Source organism: Petaurus breviceps, unplaced genomic scaffold (assembly GCF_028583685.1).
Source record: "Petaurus breviceps papuanus isolate PSGF00001 unplaced genomic scaffold, PetGlider_PUasm1.0 220, whole genome shotgun sequence".
Classification (NCBI taxonomy): Eukaryota; Metazoa; Chordata; class Mammalia; order Diprotodontia; family Petauridae; genus Petaurus; species Petaurus breviceps.
In genome coordinates, this window is record NW_027185876.1 from 3,733,128 (window position 1) to 3,756,587 (window position 23,460).

General features: G+C 42.0%; 1 protein-coding gene across 5 annotated transcripts in view; it reads left to right on the forward strand.

The window, feature by feature from the left end:
* The first annotated feature begins 931 nt into the window (after positions 1 to 931).
* The window catches only part of COL24A1 (collagen type XXIV alpha 1 chain), a 380,667-nt gene continuing 358,138 nt past the window's right edge, over positions 932 to 23,460 (forward strand). Inside the window, exons 1-3 of one of the 5 annotated variants that reach the window (XM_069094574.1) lie at positions 932 to 1,010; positions 1,762 to 1,898; positions 20,341 to 20,405. In XM_069094574.1, coding sequence (XP_068950675.1) covers positions 1,837 to 1,898; positions 20,341 to 20,405 — 127 coding nt within the window. In that variant the 5' untranslated portion in view covers positions 932 to 1,010; positions 1,762 to 1,836. Of the gene's footprint in view, positions 1,070 to 1,148; positions 1,324 to 1,761; positions 1,899 to 20,340; positions 20,406 to 23,460 lie in introns of those variants that run through there. The other 4 variants (XM_069094573.1, XM_069094569.1, XM_069094570.1 and 1 more) reach the window with 4 other exon arrangements.

The following is a 23,460-nucleotide window of genomic DNA, read 5'->3' on the forward strand; positions in this document are numbered from 1 at the left end:
TTGTAAGGAAAATAGATAAATTAGTGAAATGTTGAATTGAAATTAGGGGCTGCAAGTGTTCACAAATTCAAGGAGAAAAATCAACGGGGGAAAAAATGTGTGGTAGTGGGGAGATGAAGAAGTATCAGGAAAGTAATGTTTGCTTTTAAAAGGTGTTTGATTGAAAAGGGACTCTGAAGGGAGATACCTTCTCTCCCCTCCTAAGGAGCCTCTAAATCTAAGAGCTACTTACTGGAAACTTTTGATGATTTTATTCAAACTAGAATTGGGTTTTTTTGGTTTGGTTTTGTTTCCTCTTTCTTTTACCAGGTTCTAAAGCAAAGTACCTCTCACTCATGGACAAGGATTGGACCCATGATTTCAATGGAATGGAGAGCTCCTCCTTTTACTAATGCAGATCCATACGTTCTCTGAAACTTAAGAGTCACAGACGGGTTAAGTGACTTTGCCAGAACCACACAACTGTTACAAGTCAGTTGTGGGTCTTGAACACAGGACTTCCCGGCTTCTAGGAAAACTTTTTTCCTTTATACCACTGTGTCCTCTACACAGCGAGCACTTCATAATGATTAGGCTGAATTCCCCTACGTGTACTTATTTTCACTCCACATATGATTATAGTATGTGTTGTATCACTAGCTACCCGCTCCATCATGAATGCCCTTTGAAGGCAGGAACTCCCCCCTCCCCATCCCCCCTTTACCATTGAATCTCCAGCTCTCCACCCAGTTTCTTGTACATAGTAGGTGCTTAATAAATGTTTGTTAGATCGGATTGGATAGGGGTAATCTTAAACACATCACGCCCCTCGGCCTCAGTTTCCTCATTTGTTAAATAAGAGTGAGCTCCCTAGCAGCTCTAACTGCCTGGTATTCAGGAGGACAGAAGGAAAAGGAAGGAAGCACCCCACCACCGAGCCCTCACTGACAGTGCAGCCTAGCGGGAGTAGCTCGGTGCAGGCTTGGCCGCTAGCAGCGCAGCTCCAGCCCGCCGGTGCAGGCGCAGTCAAGGTAGCCCCGCAAAGCGGCGTCCGCTAGGGCTCAGGGGCTGCTCCTCGCTCTGCTCCGGGGTAGGAGAGCGGTGGGGGTGGAGAAGGTTGATGGGTGGAAGGGAAGGGGGGTAGGGGGGAGGTGTGCTCTCTGTTTGGTGATGTCATTGCCAGTCCGCAAGCGGTGAAATTTAACACCAGCCGGATTTGCTCCTCTCCTCCCCAAAGAGAAGCAGCCGGCCCGGGCGGCACTCGGCGCTGAAAGCCTCCTCCTCGCAGTGGCCACCAGCCCCCTTCCACCGACCTGATTGCAGTTGTGGTGTATGTGTGTGTACGTACGTGTGTGTGTCTCAGTTTGGGCACTGGTTCCTTCCCCAGATCCAAGGACTTCCCCCACCCCCAATCTCCTTCCCTCCCCTCTTCCCTCCTCCTCAGCCCAGTGCAGAGAGCTCCTCTGGAGTCGCCGAGTCGCCTCTGAACCACAAGTGAACTCCAGGGCTTGCTTGGTGGCGTGCGGCGCTCGCTATTGATGCTGCCGGCTGCTTTCCTTCTGCCCGGGACCCTGAGCTCTCCCTAGCTCTCCTGGCGACTGGCCCTGGGGAGAGCCATTCCCCTGGGTCTGTCAACCAGCGTGGAGCTTTCCCGGTTCCCTATTTTGCTCCGATAGGGCTGCTTTATTTTTTCCCTTGGCAAGTTGTTAGAAAGTTTTGCTTGTTTTGTTTTGAAGCATCCTCATTTTTTCTTGTAATTCTTTTCCCCCTTTTCATGGACAGTACCTGCATCTCCAGCAGTGTGGAGTTGGCTTCTGTTTTCGGTTAGCACTTCGCTGCTTGGACAGATGCATACAAATGCATTTAGGAGCCCACAGGACAAGGCGTGGAAAGGTCTTCCCCACGGTGATCACGATCACGTAAGTAGCAGCGCCCGCCCCGGGAAGCGTAGGGCAGAAGGGCAGGAGAGCAGGCAGACAGTCTCCAAGCTGGGTTCTTCCTGTGCGCCTGGAGGCGGTCTGCGCTCCGACTCCCTGTCACTTTCTGGCGTGGGAGCCGCAGGGCAGCTGTGGCATTCCCCTTGTCTTTTCAATTTGTAAAATACCATGTTTGAAAGAGAGTCCCTGCCAGAGGATATCTCAGACAGTTTATGTTAAAACCATCATTTGAGCGGGAGGAAAAGGAAACTGGCTCTGGTCCCTGCAGGGAGATGCATCTGGCTCCCGTGGGCTTGCCTACCTCCTCCCTCCCTCCCCTCCCCAATCTCCCTTCTCTCTTCTTGCGCTCTCTCCCTTCCCTTATTCCTCTCTTCCTTCTTCTTTTCCCCTCTCAGTCTCTTCTTCCTCTTTTGTCTCATTTTGCTCTCCCTTCTTCTATCTTCCTCTCTTCTGTCTTTTCTTTACCTCTCTCCTCTTCTTCTTTTTCTTTGCCTCCTTTCTCTCTTCCCCTTTTCTTTCTCTTTCTGTCTTCTTTCCTCTTTCTCTTTTTGCTCTCCCCTATCTTCTTTTCTTTTCCCCCTCTGGTCTGTTTCTTCCCCTTCTCGTTCACCCCTATCTTCCATCCCCCTTACGTCCCTACTCCCTCCCTGCCCCTCTCCTTGGTGCGTCTGCCCGAGGCTTTGTGCTTCTCTCTCGGGCTATGGATTCCCAATCAGTTTTGGGCCCCAGGTTCCAAGTCCTTTGTAGAAAGGGGCTGAGGAGTGAGGGAGCGATAACCCTAAGTCAGTCTGACTCATGCTGGTTTGCAACTTAAAGTGTGATCTGTAATCTCCTTTTACGAACTCACCTTCCGTCACTACAGGCAAACGGCACGAACTCGCCCGGTTCTCTGCGCTTCTACTGTCATTTGGGACTTAGAAGCGGGAGAAACTGGGCGGGTTAGGGGGAAGGGAGGAAGGAGGGCGGAGCTCAGCACCCGGGGAAAATTGAAGGGGCCTGATGTAGCTGAATTAATTGTGATTCCCCTGGTTCTTTAGAGTTCTGCGTGTTGGCTGTCTCTCACCCCACCCTCAGACCACCTTGGACTCAAAGGGTAGTGGGTCGACAGGATACTTCTCAGTTCTCCTTGGAAAGGGGTTTCTTTTGAATTCTCAATGTTGCAAATCAGTTTGTCTCTTGCACGGGAGTGGAGAGGGGATACTGAATGCTGAGATAAGCCTTTGCAACAAAGACGTAGCCCATGCATCAGGTTAACCGGAAAGGATGGGGGCAGACCAGTAGATGCTAGCGAGCTAACTCTCTAGGGGTCATGAGGTTGTCAGAACCGAGGGTAAAGGTTGTGAATAAATTTAGAAATGTCCGTCAATCACGGGGGCAGCGTGGATGTGTGCAAATTTGTACTTCATCGCTGGTGTGGAAGAAAATGGCAGAGACCTGAACTGGGATGGATGGAGGTGGTGGTGAAGGGAGTCTACAACCTTCTGTTTCTGTCTTTCATTTATTCTCAAAATTTGTTCCTAATTGCAAAGTCTTTGGGAGAGAAGCCTTTTCTTCTCCCTCCCCCAGCCTACAGTAAAGTCTGAGACCAAGAAAAAATAAAGAAAGAGAGATGGAGAGGGAAATATGTGGTTTGTGGGGTCATGGAACTTAAGGGTGAAAGAAAAACTACTTTCAGAAATTAATTTCCTAGAAAAATGGTTGTTTAAGATAAGGACTTCCTAGGAGTGCTCAGTCACATCTGACAATTCCCAGCTGGAAGTCCATATCAAAGACAACCTTTGCAGGTATTGCACTGACTTCTTGAAGGCAGGAAGTTTCTGCTTGTCATTCTATAACCCCAGTGCCTACCTTGGCATGAGGCAGCTAAGTGGTGCAGTGAATAACGTCCTAGGTCTCCACTTAGGAAGACCAGAGTTTAAATTCAGCCTCAGTCACTTACTAGCTGTGTGACCCTGGGCAAGTCACCTAACCTCTGCCTCAGTTTCCTCAACTATAAAATGAGTATGATAATAGCACTTACCTCCCAGGGTTGTTATATCAAATGAAATATTATTTGTAATTTTTTGTTGTTGTTGATTTAAAACAGAGCCTGTCACATAAGAAATTTCTTTCCTTCCCTTCCTCCATGGTACCTGCCATTATGTAGCCACTTAATAAATGATAGCTATTATTGAACTGAATTGAACAGTTGACCTCAGTTTCCTCATGTTTAAAATTTGGGTTTGGACTAGTTGACCACTAAGGACCTTATGGTCTGGCTGACTCTGGTATCAAAAGATTTATATTTCTATCCTATCTCTAATGCTTACTACCTGTGAGATCTGGGGTGGATTTGGTTAAGCTCTTTGGGCCTTAGTTTCCCCATGTGTAAAATGAGGGCATTGAACTAGATGACCTCTGAGGTCCCTTGTAGGTCTAGCTTTATGACCTTTAGTGATAACTTCAATTTGGAGATTTAAGGTTTGCAAAACCCTTTACCAGACATATCTCATTTGATTCTCCCCAGAATCTTGCAAGGTAAGTATTATCCCTGTTTTACAGATCACAAGGCTCTAAGTAACATTCAAGTTCAGTGGCCTGTGAAATAAGGGGTGAGGGCAGAGACACAGCTACATGAGACCTATATTGCATTTTGTCAGGATTCTGGTTAGCTTCTATGTGCCTGAGCCCTCTGATGGTAGAATGTAAGTCTTTCCTGGTCCATGACTACTCCATCTGTTGACAGGCATGTTATGGAAGCTGTAAATGGGGTTGAGGAGACCAAGGACTCTCCTCTTTCATGTTTGCCACCCTGCCCCCCAAACAAACTCAGATCCAGAGGAGTTTCTCTGGGTATGCCCGCTATCTTTGAATTTTGTTGTTGTTTGGTCATGTTTTAGTCATGTCTGACTCTTCATAACCCCATTTGGGGTTTCCTTGGCAAAGATATTGGAGTGGTTTGCCATTTCCTTCCCCAGGTCATTTTGCAGATGAGAAACTGAGGCAAACAGGGTTAAGTGACTTGCCCAGGGTCACACAGTTAGAAAGTATCTGAGGCTGGATATGAACATATGAAAATTAGTCTTCCTGACTCCAGATCTGACACTGTCCACGGCACCACTTAGCTGCCACCATCTTTGAATTATATTACAATTATTTAAGCAACTTAGCTTCCTCCTCTTTCCCCTCTTTTTTTTCTCCTCACTGTCCTCTTCCTCCTCTTCTTCCTACTTCTCCTCTCCTCTCCTCATCTCCTCCTTCCCCCTCCCCCTAATCTTCTCCCTCTCTTCTCTTCCCTTCCACCATCCCATACCTCCTCAGGACACCCTGAAGCTACTCCCTGCTTAGTGTTGCTATTTCTAAGTTGTGACCAACTTCATGGATTAAGGCTGTTCCTTCTGCTCCTGGTCTCTTCTTGTCTGGTATTCACTCCCCTTCCAGACTTTCAGAGAAAAGGCCCTGCATAAATTCCTGGGCAGTTTGGGGTTTGTAAATTGGGTCCAGATGATTGGGGGGAGGGACAGGGAGGAGGAGAGACAAAATGATTTGAAAAGGGAACATCGGAGCAAAATTGCAATGGTTTACAAAGTAGGGAGAAACTTTATTGGGAAATTCTATGGGAAGTCCCAGGTTTCGGGAAGTAGAGTTTTATTTATTTGCATAATTTAGGTAGAGACCCATTCTGTTCCAGCTGAGGGAGGGAAAAAAAATAAACACAAATTCTCCAACTCATTTCCATGTTTACAAAGCACAGGAAAGAATAAGCAGTAAATAACACTTGAGAAAGGATAGGCAATTGTTATATAATATTAATCCCCCCCCTCCCGCTTCCTGCCCCAGTTAATTAGCTTTAACCTGGGAATCAAATATGGGAAGAAGATCCTGTTTCCTTGAGGAAATGGAAGTTAGTTTGAAAGGCATACCCAAAGGGCTGGAAGCTGGAAGCATCCTGGAGATACATGGGAGAAGAAGCTTACGTTAAGGGCAAACCACTCACTGAAGCCCCTGCTCTTTCCTGAAAGCTATGAAGTTTTCATTTTCCATGGTTCTTTTGCAATGGTGCCCTTGGGAGGGGAAAGAAAGCTTCATTTCATCACAGACCTGAACCCAGACATTCAGAAACCACTTGCAGGGCTACCCATTTCAAACTCACCTCTTTTAAAGTCATATTATATTTCCTGTGACTGCTTTTCAATCATCTCCCCAAGTGTGGAAGCCTGTAAAATTAGCAAAAGGGAAACAGTAAAACTAGAAAGTCTTAGAGAGCTGTAGGTCTAGAATTAGAAAGGATCTTGGAGGCCATCTAGTCTAACCTCTTATTTCAGAGGAGGAAACCGAAGCAGAGAGAGTGCTTAATACTGTACCTGGTACATAGTAAGCACTATATAAATGTTAGTTATTACTATTGTTATTATTGACTTGCCCAAGGTCACACAGCAAATAAGCATCAGAGATCTTGTGATTTAGGAGCAGCTAGGTGGTACAGTGGATAGATATTCCTACTACTACTACTGCTGCTGCTGCTGCTGCTGCTACCACTACTATTGTTACTGCTACTGCTACTATCACCACCACAGCTGCTAGGTGGAGCAATGGATAGAGCACTGGCCCTTTAGTCAGGAGGATCTGAGTTCAAATTTGGCCTCAGACACTTCCTAGATGTGTGACCCTGGGCAAGTCACTTAACTCTGCTTCAGCCTCTTCATCTTTAAAATGACCTGGATTAAAAAAAATGGCAAACCATTCCAGTGTCTTTGCCAAGAAAACTCCAAATGGGGTCATGAAGAGTTGGATATGACTGAAACGACTGAATGACAACAACTATCACCTGTGATTCTAAGACTAATGCTCTTTCCATTATATCTCGCTGCCTTCTCCAAAGTCTTTAACTGAACCAAGGGGATACCGTAGGGGAGAGCCTCTCCGGCAGTCTCCTGGTAATTAAAGGGTATCGATGACAAAAGATAGAATGTTTTGTTTCTAAGAGAGTTTCTATTTCCTAGCTGACACCCGTTTCTATTTTTTAAAGTGACTTTGTGGTCTATGTAGTCTAAATATGTGTTTACAGTAAAACAGTTTATGTGCAGAAGGAAATGTAGTTATTTATTTAAATGTAGGATTCTGCTCTGGGATGGGACAGGTTGAATAAGGGCAAGTTTTATTCATAGTATGATTTAGGTCTCACCTGGAGGTACAGGCTCCAAAATAAATGTACATTTAGGCCCCTTTCCTTGCTCAAGCATCTAACTAAAGGGAGGGGGAGGGCTATCTCATTTTCTTGGGTCTGGCTCCTGTTGTCAGTTGTTCAATCATTTTTTTAAGTCACATCCAACTCTTCAAGACCCCATTTGGGGGTGTTCTTGGCAAAGATACTGGACTAGTTTGCCATTTCCTTCTTCAGCTTATTTTTACAGTTAAGGAAATTGAGGCAAATAGGGTTAAGTGACTTACCCAGGATCACACAGCTAGTATCTGAGGCTGGGTGTGAATTGAGGAAGATGATCCAGGCCTGGCGCTCTATTCATTGACCCACCTACCTGCCCCTTTCTGTTGTCAGAGAATGGTTCTATTCAAGAGAAATTACAGTTATTGTTCCAAGTGAAAAAACAAAGAAAGAAAAAACAACAGACATTTATCAGTGGTGATAGAAAGAACACTGACACCTTTGTAGACCACAGTTTCCTCATCTGTATAATGAGAGAATCACTTAGATGGCCTCTGGGACCCTGAGGACCCTTCCAGCTTTTAATCTATAATCCTATGGTCCTGAGTGTCTTCAATTTCCTGAGCCTGTTACTTTATCTGGAAAAGGAGGGGGGTGTGCTAGATGGCTTCTGAGGCCCTTTCAGCCCCTTAATCCATTGTCCTAAATGACCTAACCAGTATGGGACTTGGTTTCCTAACCTGTAAACTGAGCAGGTCCTTTCCAGACACTCTAAACACTAGACTTGGATTCAGAAGACCTGGGTGTGAATTTTGCCTCTGTCATTTCCTAGCAGTGTGATCTTGTACAAATGGCCTCTTTCTGGGCCTCAGTTTCCTCATCTGCCAAATTAGGGGGTTAGAGATGATCTCTAAGGTGGTCTCCAGCTCTTATATCTCTGGGTCTGCAGCAGATGGTAAAGAGGAAAACCTGGAAAGCATGAAAATTCATTAGGATCAGAACAGCAGAGCCTGAAGGGACCTCAGAGGCCATCTAAACTAACAGAGATTAACTGACTTGCCTAAAGTCATTTAGAAGGTAAGCATCAGAACTGAGATTTGAACGCAGGTCCTCTGACTTCAGAACCAGATCTGTTCCCAGTATGGTATGCTCCTAGAGCATTAAGCGAATTGCTAATTTATGAGGTTTACGTTTTGCTGATTTATGAATCATGAGAATGGCTGATAGGAACAATAAGCACACATGTGCATGGTCCTTTAAGGTTTACAAAGCATTTTCCTCTCAGTAATCCCCTGAGAAGGTAATTCAAGTCCAATTATTCCCATTTTCTAGAGGGGAAAGAAAGGCCAGAGAGAAGAATGATGTGCCAGTGGTTGCACCTGTAATAAGTTATCAGGAGCAGGATTTTTTGAACACCTATCTTCTGATTCCCAAGGCAAGAGTTCTTGCCACTGGACCCTGTTACCTTGCAAGTTTGTTTTTTAGATTAGTCCACTCTAATCACTTGGCTGGGGGTGGCTGGGTGGTGCAATGGTTAGAGTACCAGGTCTGGAGTCAGGAACACTGATCTTCCTGAGTTCAAATCTGGCCTCAAACTTACTTCCTAGGTGTGTGACCCTGGGCAAGTCACTTAACTCTGTTTGCCTCAGTTTCCTCATTTGTAAAATGATCTGGGGAAGGAAATGACAAACCATTCTGGTATCTTTGCCAAGAGAACCCCAAATAAGGTCATGAAGAGTCAGACTCAGCTGAACAACATTCACTTGATTCAATTGAAAAAAAGAAACAAACAAACACGCATTTATCACTTGTAATAGAAAACCTTTCTAGGCCTCAGTTTCCTCATCTCTAAAATGAGAAGGCTGGCCTAGCTGGACCTCAGAGGCCAGCTTGTCCAAATCTTTCCTTTCACAGATGAGGTAAGTGATGCCCAGGCTGACAGGTTTAAGAGAAAGTCACTCCCTCCCCTCCATAAATGCACACAAAGTCTCTGCTAAATTTCAGAGCTCCCCTCAGAATAAGTAAAAGCAATAACCACAATCAGCTTTAAAAAAAAGAAGCCCAGATTCCCGGGGAGGTCATAATCAGGGAGAATCTCTGGGGACTCCTTGAGTCAAATTGAGGGAAAACCAAGAAGGTCTGGATGCTGCCCACAGCTGCTCCTGGAATGAAGGTTGATGCTTCTACCCCTCAAAAGCCAGAGGCCCTCTGGGGTCCCAGCTATGGTCTGGGGTCCTACATATGATCTTGGGTCCCCAGTCCCCTGCAACCCTCTCACTTTTCATCTGAGGCATTGAGCAGGAATCATATCAAACTTGGAAGTCTTATTCCAGGGCCCAAACCTCCAGGATGTATACTGAAGGACCCAATCACTTAATCTTATTTCCCAATAGAACAAGGGTCTTTAGGATTCCTGGGCTTAGCTTTGAGGAAAGTTATGACATTTTCAGCGTGTTAGGGACAGTCACATCAATAACATGGTAGCCTGCTGCTTGTAAACACTCACCTAAAAGGCTGAAACAATTGGGGCTCTGTCTTGTCCCTTAACTGTTTGTATCACGTCTGTCAAAATCAGTGCTGTGGGCCAAATTTTTCACTTTTATTAAATTTTCCATTGCCCTCTAACCAACTTCTTTTCAAGTTGGTCAGATTTCTTTTAGGTTCGGTGTTAATTTTTATGCTTGGTTTGGCCCACTTTGGGATTCTAAATACCACAAACATGATAAAGAAATAAGTTGTTTTCTTTGCCTTATTGAGAAGTTAATAAAAAAATTTTTCCACTGAGTTCCTCAGCTAGACATTTTGTTAGAGGAAACTAGATACATGAGCAAAATATAGAAGTGATTAATCAGAGGCTATATGACATAATTTAATGGAAATAATGTACAAGAAAACTCAAAATTTTCCACAGACTCTATCATGGGGTCAAATCATGTCTCCTGTCTCTATGGTGCTCATTTCTGCCTGTAAATTTGTCATTGTCCTCTAACAGCAAAGGATGAACAGACTCATCTTGGAATTGTAGAACTTTTAGCTACCTTGAGGATCATTAGGATAATAAGGTTGAAAGCTGCATTTATATATATATATATGTATATATATATATGGGATGCATATATATATATATATACATATATATGATTAGATGCAAGGTGGGATGGTGGATATATGGAGTTTGAGACTGGGATTTATGAGTCTAGGGAGCTCCAGAGTGAAGAAAGCCCTTTCCAAAACATGTTGCTTCCCTCCAACATATAACCTTAAAGCATTTCCCTGGACACTGAAGGGTTGTCATTTCCCCAATACATACTAATGGGACTTGAACTCAGGTCTTCCTGGTTCTATGACTAGCTCTCCATTCACTATGCTATATTGCCACCTCGTGTGTGTGTGTGTGTGTGTGTGTTTTGCCGTCTTTTATCATTGTGTATGCCTCCAAAGGAGGCACAATAGACATTTCTAGCCTCTTCTCCCCTGTACCCTTCTCCAAGGAAGATTCTCATTCCTTCAGGAAGGGGAGTAGGAGGTTAGGGTCAGAGGTCATCACTGTTCTCCCCAGAGGGAGAAAGTCTGCTCCCTTAAATGTTGCTTGTTGCGGGTATATATGATAGAGTTTGAGCTAACATTTGATCGCTTTGTCATTTTGGTGGAAGGAAGACTCCAAACTCTACATCTAAGTTTTGATTCCTTCCCTACCTAGTGCTAGTTCCACACTGAAAACACAAAGCAAATAGCAAAGGAACCCATTTATCCAAACCATAGCAAAACAGAAATCAGAAAATGTATCCCAGGTAATGCAAAGTAAAGAAGTTCAGCTCAATCAAGAGACAGGGTCTTGAATTGAACATAAGGGAAGATTCTCCAAAGTCACTTGGGCATGGGGCCATGATGGAGCTGGCCAGTTCCTCCTATGTCTTCCCAGAGTCTTTTCCTTCAGCATCCTGAAGGGGAATTAACCTCTTCCATCTTCACTCTTGAAGTTAGAAGCCATGAGTGCCAGAACACTCAGAGGACAGAAAGCAACTTTGATTGAAGAAGAATTTAAGCTTGATGAATTCCACTGGGGACTCACCCCGAAGAGTCCTGAAGAGACACTTCAAGGGAACTTTCACTGGATAATCCCAAAAAAATGACACCCCAGAACTGAAGCTCCTTCTTCCCCTCAACTCTGTCCCACACCTCATGCAGGGCAGGGCATTCATTCATCTCTCCCAAAAAGGAGAAAGTCCCATATGGGCTTGGGGGGCAGGAGATATACATACATACACACACATACATACATATATACATACATACATATTACACTCTATATTCATATATTTGCCTCCTAGAATTCTTTAATTTATTGTTTACTTATAATTTTATTACATGAATATACACCCATGTATATATCGACATATATGTGCACATATGCGTATATACGCACATGTGTACACACATGTGTGTTTACAAGTAGTACAAATCATTTAACCTCTTAGTGCTCCAGGGATCTTTCTCTAAGTTGCAGAGAAAAGTGCTGACCTGCATTGGTGATCCTTGGCAAAATGTAGGTTGGTTATTCAACAAACATTTATTATGTTCAGTTGTTTTTCCAGTTGTGTTTACTCTTTGTGACCCCATTTGGGGTTTCTTGGCAAAGATACTGGAGTGGTTTGCCATTTTCTTCTCCAACTCATTTTATGGATGAGGAAACTGAGGCAGAAGTAAGTGACTCACCCAGGGTCACACAGCTAGTAAGTATCTGAGACCAGATTTGAACTTAGGATGATGAGCCTTCCTGACTCTAGGTCCAGTACTGTGTCCACAGCACCACCTATGTTCCAGGCACTGGACTAAGCATTTGGGCTAAGCCCTGGGGTAAAAAGAAAGGCAAAAAGACAGCCCTTGCTTTTAAAGACCTCAGTCTAATAGAGGATACAATAGGAAAACAATTACATATTAACAATATATGCACAAAATAAATTGGGATAATCCACAGAGGGAAGGCACAAGAATTAATGGGGATCAGAATATGATTCTTATAGAAGATGGGATTATAGCTAGTACCTGAAGGAAACCAGAGAAGTGAGGAGATGGGGGAGGGGCATTCCAGGCATAGGAAACAGCCTGTGAAAATGCCTGGAATCCGTAGATGTGTCTTGCTTTAGCAACAGCAAACAGGTCAGTGCTGCTGAATCATATTATATGTGGAGGGGAGTAAAATATAAAAAGATTGGAAAGGCAGGAAGGGGCCAGCTTAAATGCCAAACAGGACTTTTATATGGCTACCCCTTCCATATTGTGAGGGTTAGGGATATGGTGCCCCTGTTCTTCAGAAAATCCATGTAGATTTTTTTGGCCCTGCCTTTGTACCAGAAAAATCTGAATTATTATGGTATTAAAAGATAAAATATATTGATATTATATAATACCATACATATATTTTATGCATTTCTGAGTTTCTAAACTTTTTCTGTGTCATCTGTGGTTTCCTCAAAACTCCCCCCAAATTCCCATTTAATTTCTTATGCCCACCCATGATATATGGAAACCACAATGGGGAAAGTTGCAATGTGAAAAGGATTACTTTATTTTATCCTGGAGGTGATAGGGAACCACTAGAGTTTATAATCCTAGATGCTGCCTATTAAAAACCAAGTGTTCTCACTTAAGACCTCTTTCTCTCCTCTTTGGGCTCTTTGACATGTGAGAAAAATTGAACATTCCCGACCATAATATTATGTTCTCTGGCATTCTGATTTCTCTGCTTCTGGTGGCCAAGCTAGAAGTCTTCACACCATAACCTTGCCTACAGTGAAATAATCATTATAACTCATATATTTATCATTCCTTGAAGTTGGCAAAAGTCTGAGGTGGGTAGTGTGGGTATTCTTGGTGCCCCTATCATGTGATGAGGAGACTGATGGCCAGAGAGTACGTGACTTGCCCCAGGTCACAAAGTAACCTGAAGCAGGTCTACTGATTCCTAGATCATGCTCTTTCCTCAATACTCCAGAAACAGATGAAGCAGATAAAGATTCCCTGAACAGGAGGCAATACAGTGTCTGCTTTTGACCTCTTTCTTAATTATTTTTCCTTGATTAAATTTGACTGCTTGACATCAGCCAGAGGAAAAGAGGGAAAGACTGCATACATCAGCCATCTGTCTGTTCCTCTCCATTAGTCATGGAGTTTGGTAATAAGTACAGTTACATAAGGTATGGTCTAACCGATTTGTCATAATCTCCTGGGATCACCTGGCTAAGATGAGAGAAAAAGATACTTGACAAGTTTAGGTTTTCTTGCCTAGAACCATGAATGAACTTGTCAGCATGTCTAGGGCAAGCTCATTTTTTTCCTGAGGTCATTGGTGGGGGAGGTGCTAAGCCCATCAAATGCATCCTGCAGGTGTTTTCTCTGCCCTCATGGTAAGCAGATGAGTACTTAGTGGGTTGATTTTTTCCATCTGTCAACTCATGCAAGTGATTAAGGTTCCAGCCTGTGCCAGAGGTACCTGGGGCAGGTGCTGCCTGTTCCCCTACTCATATTTTGCTAAGGCAGCATGATTCAGATGAGTTATCACCTGATGATGGCAATGCTGGGCTTCTTGCCAGTCTGAGTGATCTATATGCACCATTCTAATGCATGGAAATACAGAGAAAAAGGAAGAGACCCTCCTGTCACTTAAAACTCAAGGCCATACTGGAATTCACCAGTCTAGAGTTAGTACTGTAGAATTCACTCTAGATTAGCCAAAGATCATTCCAAACAGATGGGTGCCAAATCTTCACATCATAGCTCCAGCTGTTGAAAGCTACATACAGCTTTCTTTGGGATAACAGAAAAGAAAAAGAAATCCAATTTTTTTACATTTATAATTTGGAGTATCCTATCATATAAGGAGGGGCAACTAGGTGAATGGAGTTCCAGGTCTAGAGTCAGGAAGACTTATCTTTCTGAATTCAAATATGGCCTCAGATACTTCTAGCTTGTGTGACCCTAGGCAAGTCACTTAACCCCATTTTCCTCAGTTTCCTCATCTGTAAGATGAACTAGAGAAAGACCACTCTAGTATCTTTGCCAAGAAAACCTCAAATGAAGTCACAAAGAGCCAGGCACAGTTGAAATGACTCAAGTACAATCATATAAGGCTACATTAGATAAATATACCACAGAACAATCCATACTGTATATAAAGACAGTGATTAAAGCCATTAAATATGACACATCTCTAGATAAAGAATCATCTAAATAGGTTTCCATGTATGTGGTTTTCTTTTATGCTAAAAGTCTTTTTAAGACTCCATATTATAATTTTGCTGTTGCTTTCTTGAGAGCAACTTTAAGGTTGACCAGCATTTGAACTGTGGAATGTCTGGATGGCTCAGGTCTTGAGGCTTTGAAACTGGTTACCTATCATTAAGCCCACTATCAAAATTACGACTTATAATAGATCCCTGGTCCAAAATTTTTATTTTGGCAACTGCACCTTGATTGTATAACTAATGAATGAATCACTCTCAAAATGAACAAAAATTGTGTTCCTTCCTTGATTTATCATTTTATCCCACTGAGTCAGACGTTGCTAAAGAGGTCAGCATCATAGTAAAGAGGGATAATGAGATAGGGCAGGTAAGAATGCTGGTTTTGGCATGAAGTTCAGATACTGCCCCTGACACATTAATAACTGTGAGACCCTGGACAGTTCATATCACTTTAGGTGCTATAGACGAGTGTCTGTGGCTGCTCTGCTAAGCCCATAGATGGGTTGTGATCTGTGTTAGGGTCCTTTGGAATGCCTTTCTGGCATTTCCCTGCCTTTCCTTGAGTTATCAGCTACCTCCCTCTAGATATTGCTTTGAATTTACTTATATTTTCAGATACATGCTGTATTCTCACCACCCCCTAAGTAGAATGAAAGTCCCTTGAAGTCACTCAATTTTTGTCTTTGTGGGGTAACCTCAGTAGATAATTTTGCAACTTATACATAGTAGGTGTTTAAGAAATGTTGAATTGAATTGATGCTATTTCTTAGCCTATATATTTGTAGATCCTTTGTATTTTTCCCTTACTCTGGAGGAATAGTTCTCAAACTTTTGATCTCAGGACCCTCTTACAACTTTTAAAAATTATTGAGGATGCCCGCCCAACGTTTTTGTTCACATGGGCTATATCTATCAGCATTTCTAATATTAGAAATCAAAACTGACAAATTTTGTTCATTTATGAATTCATTAAAAAATAACAATGAGCCAATTTCAAGTGAATATAAATAACATACTTTACTGAAAAATAAGTATATTTTCACAAAGAAAACATTTATGAGAATAGCATTATTTTACATAGTTTTGAAAATCTCCTTAATGTTTGGCTTAATAGAAGACAGTGGTTTCTTCTATTTGTCTCTGCATTCAATTGTTGCACTGCATTGTTTTGGTTCAAGTACATGAAGAAAATCTGACTTCACACAGATGTAGTTGGAAAACAAGGAGTACTTTAATAGGTAAACAACATACTAGTATTATTATGAAAATAAGTTTTTAATTCATGTACCCCTTCAAAGTGTCTGAGTCCCCAAGGATTACATAGATCACCCTTTGAGAACCACTGATCTAGGGGGTGAAGGGGACAACATGCTATTGATATAAGGGAGATAGAGAGTAGAGAATATATCAAGAATCCACACCAGGGGCTCAATGAATGCTATGAATCGACCCATTGTTTAGTAAAGTGGTTGTTGATATTTGCAGAAGGATTCACTTTTTGGTAGGGTGAGTTACATATCTCCTTATAAGAATAAAAATGCTTCCAGCATTCCATCTCAATAGTTATCTGTCCTAGCCCAGATGTGGGGGCATCCATCCTTATCCTCACTTTGGTTATTTTACACTCTATCATTGCCACTCATTCCCCACCTTCCCTCTTCCCCCACTTCTTGACCTAAGAACTGATCAAGTTCACATTATCACACTGTTTCAATCACCATTCCTGGAAATTCCCAGACCAAAACAGCTTTCCTTGACCACACCACTCCTTTTGTGCTTTGTTTTCTGCTACTAAAATATATCCTCCTCGAGGGCAGGTACCACAGGTACTATTTCACTTTGGCATTTTCCCTCCCAGCACTCACCATATTGCTTATCACATAGTAAGCACGTCATAGCTTCTTTAAAAACTCATTTGTTAATGGAGGGACACTCCTGCTAATGTAGAAATATTCTCTAACTTTGTCCAAAACTGATTATCTCTCTCTCCACAAAGTCCCTAAAGCACCAGATTTCCATTCTTTTCTCTTCCGTAAGAGGAGTAATTTCATAAAGCTCCACAAGCTGACACAGCAATAAATAAATATACATACATATACATATACAAACACACATACACACATGCATGTATGTATATGCACACATGTATGCGTGTGTATACACACGTATATGATTATGAGGACAATGACTAGTTAATCCTAATGAAGACATTAACTAGATAATCCTAACTAAACTTCTCAATGTTGATCTAAACACAAAAACCCTGATGGCCAGCCCTGATAGGTCCTAATCTAATCTAATCTAATCTAAATAGGTTCCAATAGATCCTAATATGAGTGGCTTGTATGTCTAATCTTTCACACACAACATTGACTTTTCCTTGTGAATTCAAAGAATTCAGTTAAATTCAACAAGCATTTATTGGGCATCCACTTTGTGCCCTGGGGCTGTCCTAGGTCCTGAGACTACAAAACAAACAAAAAAAAAACAAAAAGGTCCCTGCCCTTGAGGAACATACATTTTATTTGGAGAGAAGAAGATGTACACCAAAAAGTGTTAAATGTACTAAAAGCAAATACAGAGTAATTGGGAAGAATTAATAGAAGCACCTGGCTGGTAGCACCTGAACTGAGATGGGGGAGCTATGTATTCTGAGAGACAAAGGAGAGAAGGGAGTGAGTGCATTCCAGGCACAAGAGGAGAGAGTACAATATAGTTTTTGTAAACGCATGGAGGCAGGAGATGGAATGTTTGGGATTTGTTGTTTAGTCATTTTAGTCCTGTTCATTCTTCATGACTCCTTTTGGGGTTTTCTTGGCAAAGATACTGGAGTGGTTTGCCATTTCCTTCTCCAGCTTGTTTTACAGATGAGGAATTGAGACAAACAGGGTTAAATGACTTGTCCAGGGTCACACAGTAAGTGTCTGAAGTTAGATTTGAACTCAGGTCTTCCTAACTCCAGGTCTCCTGTTCTACCTACTGTGCCACCTAGCTGTCCTAATGTTTTGTATGGGGAACAGCAAAGAGATAAATTTGACTAGACTACAGAGAGTGCAGTATTGTCTAGGAGGAATAATGTGAGAACAATTTGGAATGCTAGATTTGATCCAGATTGTGAAAGATTTGAGGTGCCAGAGAGAGGAATTTACATTTCTTCCCAAAGTCCAGGTAGAACCATGGAAAGTTCTTAAGCAAGGAATTGATGTGGTCAATTAAATTATTTTGTGATTTTATGAAGTGGAATCAACATAATAAAAAAATACATTGCACAACCACTGAAGTCAAGGTGTTTATGCTCATTTGAATAGCATTTGGTTTATACCAATTATTATCTATTCATAAAAACCACAGAATCTCTAGTTGTCATCCCAGAGAGAATGCAAACTCCTTGGGGGTCTCCCAGATCATGGAAGTCACTTCCCCATGTAAGGAAGAAGGAATATCTTGGTAACATTCCTAATAGATTATAGTCCAGCATTTTCTTGAGCACTTCTGATGATGGAGAATTCACTACCTTATGGTCCATTCCATTTTTGCCATCTCCTAATTGTTCAAAAATTCTTCCCCATACTCCCCTAATTACCTTTGTTAAGCTCTTACCCATTAGTCTTTGGTTTGGTCCTCTGAAATCACAGAACAAATCTAATCCCTCTCCCCCCATGATGATCTTTCAAATATTCTAAAATCACTATAACATCTCCAAGCTAAGCATCCACAATTCCTTCAATTGTCCATCACATGACATGGTTTTTGTTTTCTCTCACCATTCTGTCTTCCTTCCTTGGGATGTGTTATTAAAGTATGGTATCCAAACTGAAGATTTATTCCGGATGTGAACTGACTAGGGTAGAGTATGGCGGTACATGATAGTGTCCCCTTTTATAAGAGATTCTTCTCTAGCCTTCCTTCTGCACCTTCCATCTACCACAATTACCTTAGATTATTCAATATCAAAGAGGCAACTTTGCATGGTAGATAAAGAGTGTGTCTTAGATTTGGGAAACCCTGGTTCAAATTCTACCCTGACATATATTTGTTCAAGAACAAATCACTCAATCTTTCTGTTTGCCAGGTAACTCTCCAAGGCAGTGGTTGACAAACTATGTATGGGCCATTCACCAAATTGAGCCCTCCATCTGTTTTCATATGGCTCAGGACAGGGGTGGGGAACCTGCCACCTTGAGATCTTATGAGATCTTCTAGGTCCATGGGTACAGTCCTTTTGACTGAATCCAAGTTTTTTTTTTTTAAAGCAATTGGGGTTAAGTAACTTGCTCAAGTTTACAGGGCCAATTATTTCTGGGTGTGGTGCTAAGTATCTAAGCCCAGATTCGATCCCCAAGTCATCCTGACACTGGAGCTGGTACTCTTATTCGCTGAGCCACCTGGCCGCCCCTAAGCAATTGGGGTTAAGTAACTTGCTCAAGGTTACACGGCCAGGTGTTTCTGGGTGGGAGCTAAGTGTCTGAGACTGGATTTGATCCCCAGGTCATTCTGACACTGGAGCTGGTGCTCTCACTCGCTGTGCTAACTGGCCGCCCCCTGAATCCAAGTTACAGAACAAATCTTTTTATTAAGGGGATTTGTTCTGTGAAATTTGGATTCAGTCAAAGGGCCATACTCGAGGACCTAGAGGGCTACATGTGGCCTTGAAGCTGTATAAAATATAAAAACCATTCTTACCTCTCAGACTCTATAAAAATAGTCAGTGGACTAGATTTGACCCATGGTTTGCTGACCCCCATCAAAAGTTATAAATAGCACTGCAAGTAGCAATCTGCGTAAAGAGTTTCCTCTTTGAGACTTTCCAATGCTAGTGAAATCACAAGGCTAGTTCTAATCAAACCAAATATACTTATATGTGTACAGGTTGTCATCCCAGAGAGAATGCAAACTCCTTAAGGGCAGAGAATGATGAGATCAGAATTGTAAAGTGCTTGTAAATTGTAAAGTATAGCTATTATTATTAGCTATTATTTTTGTTTTTAGATTACCAGCACCATTACAGGCTTGGTACATGAGAGGTATTCAGGGACTCATCTGTGTGTCCTCTGGGTTCTTTTCTCTCCCTGAACCTATGATTATGATGAATAATCCATCCTTGATTTAGACACTATTTTTCTGTGATTTTAAGTTTTTTTTTAAAGTTGAATCAACTCTTGTATTAAGCAAAGTAATGTACTTCTGTCTGGCTATCCTATTCCTTTTACAATTGATAGTTTGGATAAAATACATGATTTTACATTTATATCTATTATATTTAATCTCATTAGATCTGGCATATTGCTGCAGCTTTTCAAGATCTTTGTGGATCCAGGTTTTGTCACTGGGTTTATTGTCTACCCCTCCCTGCTTCACAGTCATTTGATATGATAATATTTTGTTAATCAAAGCCACTAGGTGTTTCAGTGGCCAGAGTGCTGGACCTGGGTCAGGAAAACCTGAGTTCAAATCCCATTTCAGACACTTACTAGCTATGTGACTCTTGGAATTTTACTTATTTCTCCCTCAATTTCTTTATAGGTAAAATGATAACAAAAGTACCTACCTCAATGAGTTGTAATGAGATTCAAATGCAATAAGATGTAGAACACACTGGAAACTTTAAAGGGGTATACAAATGCTAGTTACTACTACTACTACCACTACTACTACTGCTACTAATACCACCACCACCACCATGGCTGTTAGGTGGTGCAATGGATAGAGCACTGGTCCTTTAGTCAGGAGGACTTGAGTTCAAATCTGGCCTCAGATACTTCCTAGCTTTTGACCCTGGGAAAGTCACTCTGCCTTGGTTCCTCATCTGTAAAATGAGAAGGAAATGACAAACCACTCCATTGTCTTTTCCAAGAAAAACCCCAAAATGGAGTCACAGAGAGTCAGACATGACTGAAACTATTCAACAATATTATCATTATCAAAGAGCTCATTTCCTTCCTACTTCTGTATTAAATTCTGGATTTTTAAAATATGGTTCTTAGACTAAATATTTGACCAAGAAATAATCATTCTTTTTCTTTATTTTTTTTTTCAGGAAAGCCCTGCTCCTTTTTCTTACACTATGTGTCATAGAAGGTACTGGACAAATCCCAGACCAAGGTGAGAAGGTTCCCTTGTTATGGGTTTGGTTCTGTAAAGGGTCGGCTGCCAAAGAGTGGAAGCAGCACATGACTTTTGGTCATCACGGCCTCAAATGCCGCCCTGCAGAAACTAACAATGAAAACATTCCAGGGAGTACAGTGTGAATATGAGGGTAAAATAACTAAATTTGGGGGGGAGAAGAAGGCAAGTGACCTTTTCCGAGTTACTCAGATCTTCCGTCTGAGAAATTGCTTACATTTTTAAGCAAACGCCCCATAAAAGAGAATTCTCATATAGTGAAAAAGCTCTAATTGTGACCTCACAGGCTGTGGGCGTCCTTGGGGGTGGCTTCCTGGGACTCAGTTACCTTTGCACTTCTGGAGACAACACAGGCATATAAGAAATGTCCAGTCTGGATTTGCATCAAGAGACAAAGTGAAATTTGCATACTAGTGGGTTTGGGGCTTTCCTTATTTCAGAGGCAGATTCTGGTTAGAAAAGAGTTCAGTATTTCTGGTTTGTGTGTTTGTTTGTGCCCACTGGTTGTTGCGGTCCTGGGCTGGGGGAGGCGAGAAGTTACCAAGAACATTCTATGAGAATTGCAGAAATGAGAATAACATGGACTGGCATGGCTACCTCCTTTGCTACTCTATTAATTGATCTTTCAGAAGTCACAGAAATAGGGGATCATAGATTGAGAGTTGGAAGGGACCATTAAGTCCAAGCCCCTTCATTTTACAGATGGGGAAATTGAGGCACAAGAAAATTAAGTGACTCCTATGTCTAAAGCATTATTACACTTTAGCAAACATATTTTCTTTTGTGTGTGACTGACAAATTTGCTGGAAAATACCTCATCTACAGTGAGGGAACTAGGTGGTATATTGGATAGTGCACTGAACTTGGGAGTCAGAAAGGCCTACATTTAAATCCTATCTGAGACACTTAATAGCTAAGTGACCCTGGGCAAGTCAATTGGTTCCTCTCAGCCTTAGCCTCCTTATTTGTAAAACAACACCTACCTTACAAGGTTGTTGTAAATATCAAATGATGTAATATATAATGTTATATATATATTATATCATATTATATATAATATTATAATAAAGTCTTTTATAAAACATAAAGCTGTTTATAAATGTGAGCTATTATTTTCATTATTATTATAATGGAGTAAGTCAGGGGTGGGAAACCTGCAGCCTTGAGGCCACATGTGGCCTACTAGGTCCTCAAGTGTGGACCTTTGCCTGAATCCAAACTTCACAGAACAAATCCCCTTAATAAAAGGATTTGTTCTGTAAAACTTGGATTCAGTCCAAAGGCCACACTCAAGGTCCTAAAAGGCCATGTGTGGCCCCAAGGTGGCAGATTCCTCACCCCTGGAATAAGTAATTTCCATACCATACTCCTTGATCTACCTATGGTTGGACATATCCCCCTCCCAAAAAAAAAAGACTTTTTGAAGAGCAAGCCAGAACAGAATCTATATAATTATATGTTAGTCAACTTTATTACCTTATTCATTTTCAAAATACAAGTATAATAAAACAGTGGTCAAAATGGTTGAGGCTCTTTTGGTGCTGACAGCCTCTGGCATTAAAAGTTATATATGACTTAATTATGTATCGTTTAGTACGTAGAGAATTTTTTTCATCTCATAGATATTCGTCCCAATGAAATAAAGACATGAGAAGATGAATTTGTAAGATGTTTTATCGAGGCTTTTGTTTATAGTTCTGTCATTTCCTCGTGCGCTCTCCTCTTCCTCCCTGACATCTCCTCTGTAGCACAGCAGAGAGGCACAGTCATGCCACATAAATCAGCTGTTCCCCAGGGCTCAAGCCTGGCGTTTGCATGAGCATGGCGTGTTCTTCAGGGGTAAGACATCGATCATGTCTAATACTTGATGCTTCCTTCTACATTGGTTGTCGACCACCTCTGTTGGTCCCCTGATGTCACAACTGGGCATTGTCTTGATCTAAATTCTGAAATCTTCACTTTCCTTTCCATTGCTGGTGTCCTCATTCTCCCACTTGCTTTGCTCTGTAGCATTTCATACAAGCCTTCCCAAAGAGGAAGCTTTGGGGAGACATACCCTCCGGGATGACCCAGAGCCTATTTCCCATCTGTGAGGTGTCATCTGACCTTTTGGAGTCATGCTTTCAATCCCAGAGATTTAGAAGCAGCATGGGGTAGTGGGTAGAGGGCTGGACTGGGCATCAGGAAGACATGGCTTTAAATCTTGTCTCAGACTCTTACTTGCAGGGTGATTCTGGGCTAGTCATTCAATCTCTTTGTGGTTCTCTTTCCCCATAATGTAAAATGGTGTTGGAAAGTGGCAATGGAAGACCAGATGACTATTAAGCTCTCTTCCAGCTCTAAGACTATGATACTATGATATATAATTTTGGGATCCCAGATTTTACTGCCATTAGGCAACCCTACTACCTCTCCCAATGGTAAAGATGCATTTAGCCTCAGTCTTCCTGATACTGACAACTGATGGAAATGAACCACCAGAAAATGGGGTTTGGTGGAATTGCAGAATCCCTTCAGTCCATATGGCATATCAGGCATCTCCTGGGAGACACAGTCTTACATCTAAGGTAGAGAGGTTCAAATCTTAGCACTGATGCTTATGAACTGAGTGTGCAACCTTTCATCAGGCATTTAAAGCCACTGCATCTGGATTTTTTGTCTTTAAAATATGAGGGTTGCTCCCAATGACTTCTGCATTCTCTTATAACCTTAAATCTATAATCTTATGATCCTGAGACATTTGGACCACAGTGAAAAACCACATGGTTGGTAAAGAGAGGGATACTGTTCTGCTGGAATTGATTGGGATAGTCAGAGTTTTATTTCCAATTTGGGCAAAGAATCACAAAATTTCAGAGTCTGAAGGGATTTGGGTGTTCATCTAGTCAAGCCCCTGTCTTAAAAAAAGAATACCTCCTCCCCCAATCCCAATTCCCAAAGAGGTTGAGTCTGGTGAATTTCTTGAGTTTGGGAGTTCTGAGTAGTAGTGAGCTAAGGCTATCAGGTGTCTGCTCTATGTTTTGTAGCCCTGAGC